Source organism: Meles meles, chromosome 9, assembly GCF_922984935.1.
Source record: "Meles meles chromosome 9, mMelMel3.1 paternal haplotype, whole genome shotgun sequence".
NCBI lineage: Eukaryota > Metazoa > Chordata > Mammalia > Carnivora > Mustelidae > Meles > Meles meles.
Genome location: NC_060074.1, coordinates 48,271,145 through 48,283,857, shown reverse-complemented (window position 1 = coordinate 48,283,857; position 12,713 = coordinate 48,271,145). Strand labels below are relative to the sequence as shown.

The following is a 12,713-nucleotide window of genomic DNA, read 5'->3' as shown; positions in this document are numbered from 1 at the left end:
GACCCTGACCTGACACCTGCCCGGGACCTCTGCAGTGTAGACCACGGCTCCACACCAGGCCCCTCTTGTCCTAGCTCTGCAGGTGGCTGCTGGTGCTCCGGACAGAGATGCTTTTGTCTCCAGAGCAGGGGCATGCTTCACGCTGGAGTGGTTCACCCTCTTGTGTGACCACCTGTCTCTTGTGCAAAATCCCACCTTGTCCCTAAATGTACCAGAGATCAAATGCCTAGCCAATTTTCACTTTAAGGTATACATGATCTGATCCCTTTTAAACCTGTTTTCTGAATTATCTCCACATGAGAAACCTGATACAGGGTTTTTGTGGGATGAGAACTCGTGGTCCTTTCACCGGCAGAGGTTGGCGGGTGTGTCGTGGACAGGCATCTTCCCTGACCCCTGATTCAGGGGTGCTGAGCCTCCCGATGCCCCAACCCAAGGTCCCGCCTCCTCACCTGCTGAAGGTAAGTCTGTGTGTCCCAGGACTGCTCCCTGTTCCGTAAGATGCCTGCATCACTGGGTGTCCTTAACCACGCTTAACGTTCTGGTCAAGAAGTACTCCTGTCCCTGGAGGAGGCCACTGACTCACAGCTTTTCTCAGACACGGACCCCTGAGGCTCTCCCTGGCTCCTGCACCCTTTTCTCCCACCTGGGTGGTTCTCACCGCAGGTCTGGGTGGGAGCACACTCCTAGGAGATAGAGCTCATTTGAAAACTTGGAATTTAGTCAGTAAACCCATCTGATTTACATAACTGGCTTCATACCCCCACACACGCACACCATGGAAATCAGAAATCGTTACCCCTCCCCCATTGTGCGGGGTTGTCATGCCTTCCACTCCCAAGCCTCTGATGCCGTCACTGGAATTTAGGTGGTGAAAATGCTCCTACCCTAAACAATACTTTTTATATAATCAGACAACAACGCTCTTCTCCCAGACACAGGGAGCCAAGGTTGACAAACGGCACCTGCGTTTCTCCCTGTTCTGCCTCTTCTGAGCTGACACTTACACAGGTTCGGGGGATGTGGGTCCTGGACCCAGGAGAGGGCAGCCTCCCTCCTCTGCAGGGGAGGAGTCGGGGTTTGTTGGTGAGGGAAGCTGGGGGGAGGGAGCCTGGGTGTATAAGCAAACCAGCAGGTGCCAGTCTGCAGCACCTGACTCCCACCTGTCACTGTGAGGGGTCCCTGCATGTGGAGGTGACAGTTCCTGGGGGGTCCAGGCTCAGGAGGGGGTCAGGAAAGGTAGATGCAGGCCAGAGAGAGGCAGGACTGAGGCAGGGAGAGAGAGAGAGGAGGGAAGGGGAGAGAGAAGAGGAAGGAGGGAGAGAGAGGGGGGAGGGAGGGAGAGAGAAGACGGAGAGTAGGAAGGAGAGAAGGAGAGAGGGAGAGGAGCGAGAGAGGAGGAAGAGAAGAGGGTGAAGGGAGGAGAGAGTGAGAGAGAGGGAGAGGAGGGAGGGGAGGCAGGAGGAGGAGCTCTGGAAACCGGGAGACAGGTGCCAGCTTGCTTGCACTGAGCAGACTCCAGCAGTCTGGAGCTCGGGGCTTTGGGGGCCTCCAGGAGAAGGACCAGGAACATGGGGTCTGTCCCTGGAGCCATCGTCGGGGCACTCGTCCTTCTGTCTGTGCAGAGCTGGGGTGCAGCCACAGCGGGAGACACAGGTAAGCACAGCAGATGACTTACAACTTGCATGGGGCTCTCCCCAAACTTTAAACACTGTTGTTTTTGTTTGATTGTTAGTATTTAGAGCAGGGATGGCAGCGTGTGTTTCTGGAAATGAACCATCTTAAAGAAATCAGACCAGGACCTGCTAAAGAACAGCCCTAGATAGGACACATTTCTTCTCGCTTCTTTTCCTCTGATATAGTCCATGTTGTTCAGGGAGTGTTTTCGTGAATTTGTCCAAAAGCAGTACTGTGGTTTCCCTGTCTTTGAATACATCAAGAAGGCTCAAGTTCAGTGTGAGAGGGACATTTTGGGGACACACCGCAGCTTGTGTCTCTGTGGGCTCCTTTCTCCAGGGTGGCACCTGGAACTTTGGAGATTAGGTCTGACGCGAGGTGACAGGCAGGTTCCAGGCTGTGCAGCTTCCCTGGGTGTGGCAGCTCACAGGTCTGTGGGAGCAGCCGCGCTAGAGGGAGGGGGCCCCTGGGGCAGCTCGGATGCCTCCTTTGCTGGGGCCGACCTGGGGTGCCCACCTTTGAGAGAGCCTCGTGCAGCTGCCCTGGAAAGCCCGCCGTTCTCACAGAAAGACTTCTTTCATTTACAGGTAGAAATAAATAACCCTCCTCTGCTCCCCATAAAACCCCATAAAATGAGAGTCACTATTTAAGTGTTGGGTGATGACACTGTTTCATTCTATCTCGTTCTGGATCCTGTTTTGTAGGTTCAGATACCCAAGTCCTTGTTCCTAGACTAGTTCTGTGGGTCTAACCCAAAGGCATTTTCCGGTACAATTCAGGAGAACCCGATTTTCCTACCCATGCTACATCCAAAAGTTTTGGAGTTGTACTTGGCTGAAAATCTCTATCAAGGGAACTTGTCCCTTCCTGACAAGTGCTGAGCCCTTGTGAAGACAGAGCGCCGAGCCCCTCTGCCTGAATGGGGACTTCCTCCTTCCCTGCTCCTGTGACCCCCACCTCCTTCTGATTCTGGGGTCCGGCCGGGAGGGTGGAGGCCCCCAGCGGTATGTGCACGGGGTATGAGCAGAGGCTACAACCGTCCCTGGCCCCGGAGCTGCTGCAGCAGAGGGGCCCCTGTCCTCCCCTCGGGGCTGGGACACCCAGGCTGCTGGGCCCCCCTGGAACCGCGGGGTCAGTCAACACCCCCTCCCCCCCGGCTGTTCGGTTCCCGTGTGCAGGTGCCGCACCAGTGTTGGGACTTCACTGGGTCGGTGTTTTCTGGGAACCACATGACGTGCTCACACGGGACGGCAGCACACACTGCAGAAAGGTGCAAGCCGGGCAGCGGCACAGACACTGTTCTTAAAAACAGAGCCTGGAAAAATCACCTTTAGAGAGGACAGGAAGGTTAACTGGGCAAAGACGGTGGCCCGAGTGTAGCCACCCGAGCGGGCACTAGAGGCCGCTCTCAGCCCTCGGCGGGAGGCTGTGCCCCAGCAGCACACGCGGGGCAAAACCGTCTTTATTATTTTTGTAAGCACTGTGATTTTTTATTTATTTTTATTTTTTATTATGTTCAATTAGCCACCGTATAGTCCATATTTAGCCTTTGATGTAGTGTTCCACGGTTCATTAGTTAATCTAATTCCCATGCTTTTGCTTTTGTCCTCCTGAAATCCCGTGGAGGGTGTCAGGGTTCTGTGGTTCTTTTCACAGCGGACTGTGTCAACGTGAACTCCTGCTTACATCGCAGGACTTATACCCAAGGGACCGCTCCCCACGTTTATCTGTCTTGTATTCACAAAGCGTGTGGTGTCTTTACTAAAGAATCAAATTTCAAAACAACTATGATACTGAATTATTAAGAATATTTCAGATGCAAAAGTTAGTCTTTATCTCCAAAAGGTAGAAGTTACAGTTCTTCATGAGTTAAAATGAAACCCCTTGACTTTATAGGACCAAAGTTTATCTTCTAGAAGCTAGAGCTTTCTTGCTAATCGGATCCTGAGAGCACTGTTGTCAGTGGAAGAAGGGCTGACAGAGTGACTGCTTTATGTTTGATCAGCATGAACAGCTCAAGTCACTAGAGAGTCAAGAAATCACTGGAGATGAGAATCCGTTTGCTGAAAAAGATGAACGTTACCACAGGAATAAAATCTGTGCAAAAGCTTTCAGGGGGCACGTTTTCTTCCCTTTTGGAGAAATAGCTTGAACTATTCATATAATTCCTCCAGATAAGACTTTGACCCAAAATAAATTAAGCAATCCTGGAGAACAACAATGAGCAGGAGACCTAGAGTCTGCCCACAGGGTGCAGGAACCTGCCTTTAGGCACTGTGTACCCCTGGTGTGGGTGGGGCATGGTGCCCCAGTTCTGGTTCTGGTTCTGGTTCACCTGCAAGCATGGGGGCAGGCGTGAGGCTGTCCAGACCTTGGACCTCAAGCTTGAGCCCGCAGTTCTCCCTGCAAAGGTGGACTGCTGGTCAGAGTGTCCCATGTGGGGGAAAACGCAGACATTTCAGGAATGTGCAGGAGTCTCCCAGCCAAGCACCTGTACTCCCAGGGGCAGAGTAGAGGAGGGTGTCCCTCACATGTGCCTGGACTGCGGCTAGGGTTTCCTGTGCACTCCTACCAGGGACTAGCAGACAGAGACATGATGTGAGGCGAGCTCTTTCCTGACCCCGCTGGCACTGCTCATTTTGGACTTCAGTGGGCGAGTGGGGATGTCTTTTTTTTTTTTTTTTTTTTTTTACAGATTGAGAGAGAGAGAGAGAGAGAGATTACAAGTAGGCAGAGCAGCAGCCAGAGAGGGGAGGAAGCAGGCTCCCCGCCAAGCAGAGAGCCCGATATGGGGCTCGATCCCAGGACCCTGAGATCATGACCCGAGCCGAAGGCAGAGGCTTAACCCACTGAGCCACCCAGGCGCCCCAAGTGGGGATGTCTTAAGCACTGAGTGTACGTGAGACCAAAGAAAGTGTTGGTCCTCCCACTGCTGGTTCCATCCCTGCCTGGGCTTTTATTCTGTCTGCCGAGATCCCATATTTTATCTCCATCCTGCATCTCCTCTCTTCTGCAGAATGCCAGGCTCCCAACAACATCAGTGCACTCACTCTTTTACACCTACGATGTCCAAAGACTAGTGTCCAAATGCAGTTGTTCACTGAAGAAACAGACTTGCAACAGGAATGTCAGACATGTCTGCAGTTCTCGGCTTCCTGCTAACTGAGCTTGTGTCGCTGGGACACTGTGGCCAAGTGCCACTGGGCTCACCCGATGGGGTGGTTATGGCATCTGTTGAAATATGCAGGGGACCCTGTTCAGCTCTGGGCAGTTTGAGTTTTCACCCACTTTCACTAGTTTCTAGTCTATACTTTCTGTGTTTCTTTTTGCAAACTTTGGCAACTTCATGGGTTTTTTTTTTCTCCCTTCCTATACACCGTGTTACACATGTTCCTTTGTTCTGTGAACAATGTATCCCAGAAACGACTCTGTATCAGTTCATTGAAATCTCCCTCATCCCTTTAAACACCTGCACTTCACATCAGATATATGCACACACACACACACACACACACACACACACACACACACACACATATGTATTCTCTATCTTCTCTCTCTCTCTCTGATATCAGTCTTCTGTGTATACACATTAATATGGATTCCAATATTTTCAACTAAAATAATGCTGTAATGAATAACTTTGAGCAACTGTGTTTTTAAATAGTTGGATGTATGTATTAGGGGTCAGTTCCTAAAGTGACAATTGCCAAATTCCCTCCGTGGCATTTTACCATTTTGTATGTGTTCATTTGCAATTCCTGCTTGTTTCTGGAATGTGATTTTCATCTGAAAATAGACACAGCTGACTTCTTACTCTATTTTTGTTTTTATGCTGCCTCTGTGGTTTTCTCTTGTTGGTTACATTGGGTAACTCCTCCAATACAGTGTGGATTAGTAGAGAGCTGGCTTCTGTCTTGTTCCTGATCTTAGGGATCCCCTGAATGCCCCAGTGAGGAATAGGCTTGGAAATGTATGTTATCTTGTCAGTGAAGTGTCCCTCCATCCCTGTTTTCTGGCATCATTACTGAACAGTCCATTAAATGTTGTGAAAAGTGTTATAGTGCCTGGAGAATAGCCATGTGATTTTTCTCTTTAGACTGTCAATATGACCATTATGTCAAAAGATTTTTAAAAATATTTTATTTATTTATTTGACAGACAGAGATCACAAGTAGGCAAAAAGGAAGGCAGAGAGAGAGAGGGAAGAAGGCTCCGCGCCGAGCAGAGAGTCTGATTCGGGGCTCAATCCCAGGACCCAGAGATCATAACCTGAGCTGAAGACCAAGGCTTAACCCACGGACCCACTCAGGCGCCCCTGTCAATAGATTTTTAATGGTGAATAGTATCTTCATCTAAGTCTCATAGGGTCCTGGGACACTATTTTCTTAAGGGAATTTGTCATCTAGCCAACAATATTGTATTTAGTAATTTTTAAATGATTTTATTTATTCGTTTGACAGAGAGAGATCACAAGTAGGCAGAGAGGCAGGCAGAGAGAAAGGGAGAAGCAGGCTTCCCACCAAGCAGAGAGCCTGATGCAGGGCTTGATCCCAGGACCCTGAGATCATGAACTGAGCTGAAGGCAGAGGCTTAACCCACTGAGCCATCCAGGCACCCCTCTACTTAGTATTTTTAACTCATATTCATAGGTGATTTTTGTCTTGTAATGTCTTTCTTTTTACGATGCACCTATTAATGTTATACTTGCGTTAATGAAGAGTGGGAGTTCTCCCCTGTTTTCTATGCTCTGGAATAATTTACCTCCACTAGCACTGTCCTTGCTCTCAGTTTAGCAGAGTCACCTGTGAAACCATCTGGGCCTGGTGCTTTCTCCCCCTTTTTTCTCTTTCTGAATTTGTTCTTTGATAACTTTCTCTTTCTTTCACAAAAATCAGTTTGGTTAAGAATTCTATCTCTAATTTGGCTAAACTGTATTTTACTTAGAAATTATAATTCTACTCTTCAAATTTGCTTGCATAGAGGTGTGCAAATAAGCTTCGTGTTTTTAGGGATCTTTTTCTTTTTTTTATTAACATATAATGTATTATTTGCCCCAGGGTTACAGGTCTGTGAATTATCAGTCTTACACAGTTCACAGCACTAACCATAGCACATACCCTCCCCAATGTCCATAACCCAGCCACCCTCCCCCTAGCCCCTACCCCCAGAAACCCTCAGTTTGTTTTGTGAGATTAAGAGTCTCTCTGGTTTCATCTTGTTTCATTTTTTCCCTCCCTACCCACCATGACTCCCTGCACTACCTCTCAAATTCCTCATATCAGAGAGATCATATGATAAATATCTTTCTCTGGTTGACTTATTTCACTTAGCTAATACCCTCTAGTTCCATCTATACCATCGTAAATGGCAGGGTTTCAGTTTATTTTTGATGGGTGCATAGTATTCCATTATATATATGTATATATATGTATATATATGTATATATATAATATATATACATATATATATATTAATATATATATATATAATATATATATAATATATATAATATATATACATATATATATATTTGGATTATTTGTTCCATTTCTTTGAAAAAAGTTGATGGGTTTTTTATAGGAATTACATAATGTGTAGATTGCTCAAAGTAGCATAGACATCTTCACAATATTTGTTCTTCCATCCATGAGCATGGAATTTTTTGCCATTTCTTTGTGTCTTCCTCGATTTCTTTCATGAGTATTCCAGTTTTCTGAGTACAGATTCTTTGCTTCTTTGGTTAGGTTTATTCCTAGGTATTTTATGGTTTTGGGTGCAATTGTAAATGGAATCAACTCCTTAAGTTCTCTTTCTTCTGTCTTGTTGTTGGTATATAGAAATGCAACTAATTTCTGTGCATTGATTTTATATCCTGTCACTTTACTGAATTCCTGGATGAGTTCTAGCAATTTTGGAGTAGAGTCTTTTGGGTTTTCCACATAAAGTATCACATTATCTGCGAAGGGTGAGAGTTTGACTTCTTCTTTATCAATTTGGATGCCTTTTATTTCTTTTTGTTGTCTGGGAAAAGCTCTCAGTCTTTCCCCATTGAGAATAATATTCACTGTGGGTTTTCATAGATGGCTTTGATGATACTGAGGTATGTATCTTTTATCCCTACACTTTGAAGAGTTTTGATCAAAAAAGGATGTTGTACTTTGTCAAATGCTTTTTCAGCATCTATTGAGAGTAAAATATGGTTCTCATTCTTTCTTTTACTAATGTATTGTATCACATTGATTGATTTGCGGAAGTTAAACTAACCTTGCAGCCCAGGAATACATCCCACTTGGTCATGGTGAATCATTCTTTAAATGTGCTGTTGAATCCTATTGGCTAGTATTTTGGTGAGAATTTTTGCATCTGTGTTCATCAAAGGTATTGGTCTGTAATTTTCTTTTTTTATTTTGGTTCTGGGATCAAGGTAATTCTGGCCTCCTAAAATGAGTTTGGAAGTTTTCCTTCCATTTCTATTTTTTGGAACAGTTACAGGAGAATAGGTATTAATTCTTCTTTAAATATTTGGTAGAATTCCCCTGGGAAGCCACCTGGCCTTGGGCTGTTGTTTGTTGGGAGATGTTTGATGACTGCTTCAATTTTTTTTTTCCGCTGGTTATGGGTCTGTTCGGGTTTTCTATTTCTTCCTGGTTCAGTGTAGTAGTTTATATGTCTCTAGGAATGCATCCCTTTCTTCCAGATAGCCAAATTTGCTGGTGTATAGTTGCTCATAATATGTTCTTATAATTGTTAGTATTTCTTTGGTGTTGATTGTGATCTTTCCTCTTTCATTCATAATTCTATTAATTTGGGTCCTTTGTCTTTTCTTTTTGATAAGTCTTTATCAATCTTATTAATTCTTTCAAAGAACCAGCCCCTAGTTTTGTTGATCTGTTCTACTGTTCATTTGGTTTCTATTGCATTGATTTCACTCTGATCTTTATCATTTCTCTTCTCCTGCTGGATTTAGGCTTTCTTTGCTCTTCTTTCTCCAGCTCCTTTAGGTGTAGGGTTAGGTTGTATAATTGAGACCTTTCGTTTCTTGAGAAAGGCTTGTATTGCTATACTTTCCTCTCAGGAACTCCTTTGTTGTATCCCAAAGATTTTGAACAGTTGTGTTTTCATTTTCATTTGTTTCCATGAATTTTTAAAATTTTTAAAACGTTTTCCTGGTTGACCCTTTCATTGTTTAGTAGGATGCTTTTTAGCCTGTGTGTATTTGAGTTCTTTTCAATCTTCCACTTGTGGTTGAGTTCTAGTTTCAGAGCATTGTGGTCTGAAAATATGTCGGGAATGATCCCAGTCTTTTGGTACCAGTTGAGACCGATTTGTGACCCAGGATGTGGTCTATTCTGGAGAATGTTCCATGTGCACTAGAGAAGAATGTGTACTCTGTCGCTTTGGGATGGAATGTTCTGAATATACCTGCGATGTCCATCTGGTCTGATGTGTCATATTAGCCTTTAATTCCTCATTGATATTTCGTTTAGATGATCTGTCCATTTCAGTGAGGTGGGTGTTAAAGTCCCCTACTATTATTGTATCATTGTTTGTTTCTTTGATTTTGTTATTAATAAGTTTATATAATTAGCCTATCCCATGTTAGTGGCATAGATATTTTATATTGTTAGATCTTCTTATTGGACAGACCCTTTAAGTATGATATAATATTTCTCATCTCTTATTATAGTCTTTGGCTTAAAATCTAGTATATCTGATATAAGGATTGCTATCCCAGCTTTCTTTTGATGTCCATTAACATAGTAAATTGCTTTCCACCCCCTCATTTTAAATATGGAGGTGTCTTTGGGTCTAAAATCAGTTTCTGGTAGACAGCATATCAATGGGTCTTATTTTTTTATCCATTCTGATACCCTGTGTGTTTTGATTGGGGCATTTAGCCCATTTACATTCCGGGTATTTATTGAAAGTTACAAATCATTGCATTGCCTGTAAGGTCACTGTTACTGTATATTGTCTCTGTTCCTTTCAGGTCTGTTAGTTTTAGGCTCTCTGTTTGCTTAGAGGATCCCTTTCAATACTTCCTATAAGGCTGCTTTGGTGTTTGCAAACTCTTTCAGTTTTTGTTTGTCCTGGGAGCTTTTTATCTCTCCTTCTATTTTTCAATGACAACCTAGCTGGATATAATATTCTTAGCTGCATATTTTTTTCATTTAGTGCTCTGAATACATCATGCCAGTCCCTTCTGGCCTGCCAGGTCTCTGTGGATTAGTCTGCTGCCAATCTAATATTTCTACCACTGTATGTTACAGACCTCTTGTCCCAAGCTGCTTTCAGGATTTTCTCTTTGTCACTGAGACTTGTAAGCATTACTATTAGATGGTGGAGTGTGGACCTATTTTTATTGATTTTGAGGGGGAATCTCTGTGCCTCCTCGATTTTGATGCTTGTTCCCTTCCCCAAATTAGGGGAAAATCTGCTATAATTTGCTCCAGCATACCTTCTGCCCCTCTCTCTCTTTCTTCTTCTTCTGGAAACTCAATTATTCTAATATTGTTTCATCTTATGGTATGATTTATCTCTCAAACTCTCCCTTTGTGGTCCAGTAGTTGTTTGTCTCTCTTTTTCTGAGCTTCTTTATTCTCCATCTCCTGTTGGGTTGGTAGGTGTTCAGAATGGTTTGATAACTATCTAGCTGAACTCCTGAGACCGGATGACATTTAGGTCTCCTACTCCTCCCCCATCTTGCTCCTCCCCTTATGGATCTTTTTCAATGTCATTCTAATTTTGTACTTTGTACTATTTTTCATCTTTTCTCCATTATTTGTCTGGTGGTTTATTATGCTTATTTTTTCAAAAACCTGGGGTTTTAATTTATTAATTCAATTCACTCCTTTCCTGTTGTCTAATAGTTCTTACTCTGTTATTTATCTCCTTATGTTTTGTTTGGCTTGAATGATGGTTTCTTGGCTAAATTTTGAGTAGAGGATTTTATTCATTTTCATTCTTTTATGTGTAGACCAATGTTTAAGGCTATGGAATTTCCTCTGACCTATTTTTGCTGTTCTGCACAGAATCTATCCAATATAGTGTTTCCATTATTATGATTTTTCACAAATTCTCATATTATGTTTGTATTTCCACATCTATATAAAAATTGCTTAATGGAAGGTTTTAGGTTCTCCAACTGGAAGTACTGTTTTGTTGCATCATGATCAGAAAATGACATCCATAATATCCCTGTCTTATGATATTTACTGATACTTTTGTGACCAATTATATGACCGGTTTTTGTGGATGTTCCTTATGTGGCTAAGAGAATAATCTTTTCTATCTGGATAGTTTTTTATTTATTTGAAGATTATACTATATATTTTTTTGTATTTTACTTATTTTTTTATCTTGTTCTCAGAGTGATGTTTTAAAATCTATTATTCATGTTTCTGTTTCCTCTTACACTAACCATGATCTCCATTTTGTGTGTTTGGTTGTGTCACTTGGTCCTGGCCATTTATAGCTGTTGTGAATTTTGTTGTGAATTTTGAGGTTGTTGTTATAGAATGATCTTTGTTTTATGGAATGCTTTGGCCTTGAATTCAACCCTGTCCATTATCAGGGCCACTTGGGCACTCTTCATATTTTTGTCAACACACATCTGCCCACCATCCACTCCTAGTCCTTCTAAATTATGTTGTTTTAGATGTGTTTATTGTGCTCGTATTAGATTGAGATTTGCTTTAGTACCCAAATTCAAAATCTATAATTATCATGTTAAGCCCATACATATTGGTGTGGCTAATATGTTTTGTGGATTTTTATGTTATATAATTATTGTGTTTTTATGTATATTTAATAAGATTTTACTCCCTGAGATTTGTTTTGTTTGCTCTTTTATTATTATTATTTCTATAGGTACTTAGGAGGTTCTGTCTTTTGCTGTACTAATTTCCTTTGTAATGACATCTTTGTGATGTCTTACAAATTTCACAGTCTTGTAGGTAAGTTTTCAGTAGTATCTATTATCAGTACTATAATCAATGATCTTCTCCTACTTCTTCTCTCTTATATTCCCATATTTTTCTTGCATTCTTCCTGTTTTCTTAGAACATACAATATTTGTAGGCTATCATTCCATCCATATTTCCATGTTGGTCTCAATTTCTTATCTAGAACTAAATACATTAAATATCTTCTACTTAGTCTTTTTCCTAAAGTGTTCCCAATCATTTGTAGATTGGATAAACCTAGTAGAGTTGCTCTCATATTTTCAGCTCAGGGTGGCTTTATGCTCATATTATGAGGGTCCCAATGAACTTTTATTTATGTAGGTTATTGCTATTAATAGTTAAAATATGTAATTAATACATTTAAAAATAACAAAAAGAAGCAAATTACATATTAACAGTAAATATTTTATAGACAATAAACACATTTTCAAAACATAAAAATAGTAAAGTAACTTAGTTTTATACTTTTGCAAATTTTAATATAGGGCTTAATGGAAAACAGCTAGGTTCTCTTATCTCTTGCATTTAACTTGAGATTTTTGTTGTTGTCATTGTTCCAGTGGATGTTTATGAAGAAAAGATAGCTTCCAGCAAATATGTCAGTGGGAAGAAGAGAGGTATTTTGATAGCTTTTTTAGATACTTTTGGATGTTTCATCAATCCTCTGGAAAACTGGTATACTGAGAAAATTAGAATAAATTAACAGAAGGCATCTTAATAGTTTTATATAAATGCTTTGGCATCATGGATCCCCCGAGGGTCTCCAAGATCATGCTCAGAGAGCTGCTTTCATAGTAGATTCCAGGGGAAGGGCTTTGTGCCCCATATCACAGGAACATGAGCATTGAACAGATTTTCTACAACCTTGTATTTGGAGGATAACTGGGCTGAGTACAAAATCCTCAGCTTGAATTTCCTTTCCATGTGCTTCTTGAACATGCTGTTCCACAGCTCATAAGAATTTGACATCAGTTTAATTTTCCTACTTTTCTAAGTGCTCAATTTTATCTAGAGGCCCTGCCTTTTTATGTTGCATTTCATTCTAATGATTTATGGAGAACATGTCTT

The 12,713-nt window shown here is 42.1% G+C and overlaps 1 protein-coding gene across 1 annotated transcript in view; it reads left to right on the top strand.

The window, feature by feature from the left end:
* The first annotated feature begins 988 nt into the window (after positions 1-988).
* The window catches only part of LOC123950777 (contactin-associated protein-like 4), a 129,816-nt gene continuing 118,091 nt past the window's right edge, over positions 989-12,713 (top strand). The window contains exons 1-2 of the mRNA XM_046019191.1: positions 989-1,011; positions 1,556-1,656. Of these exons, the coding sequence (XP_045875147.1) occupies positions 1,572-1,656 (85 nt within the window). The 5' untranslated portion in view covers positions 989-1,011; positions 1,556-1,571. The remainder of the gene's footprint in view (positions 1,012-1,555; positions 1,657-12,713) is intronic.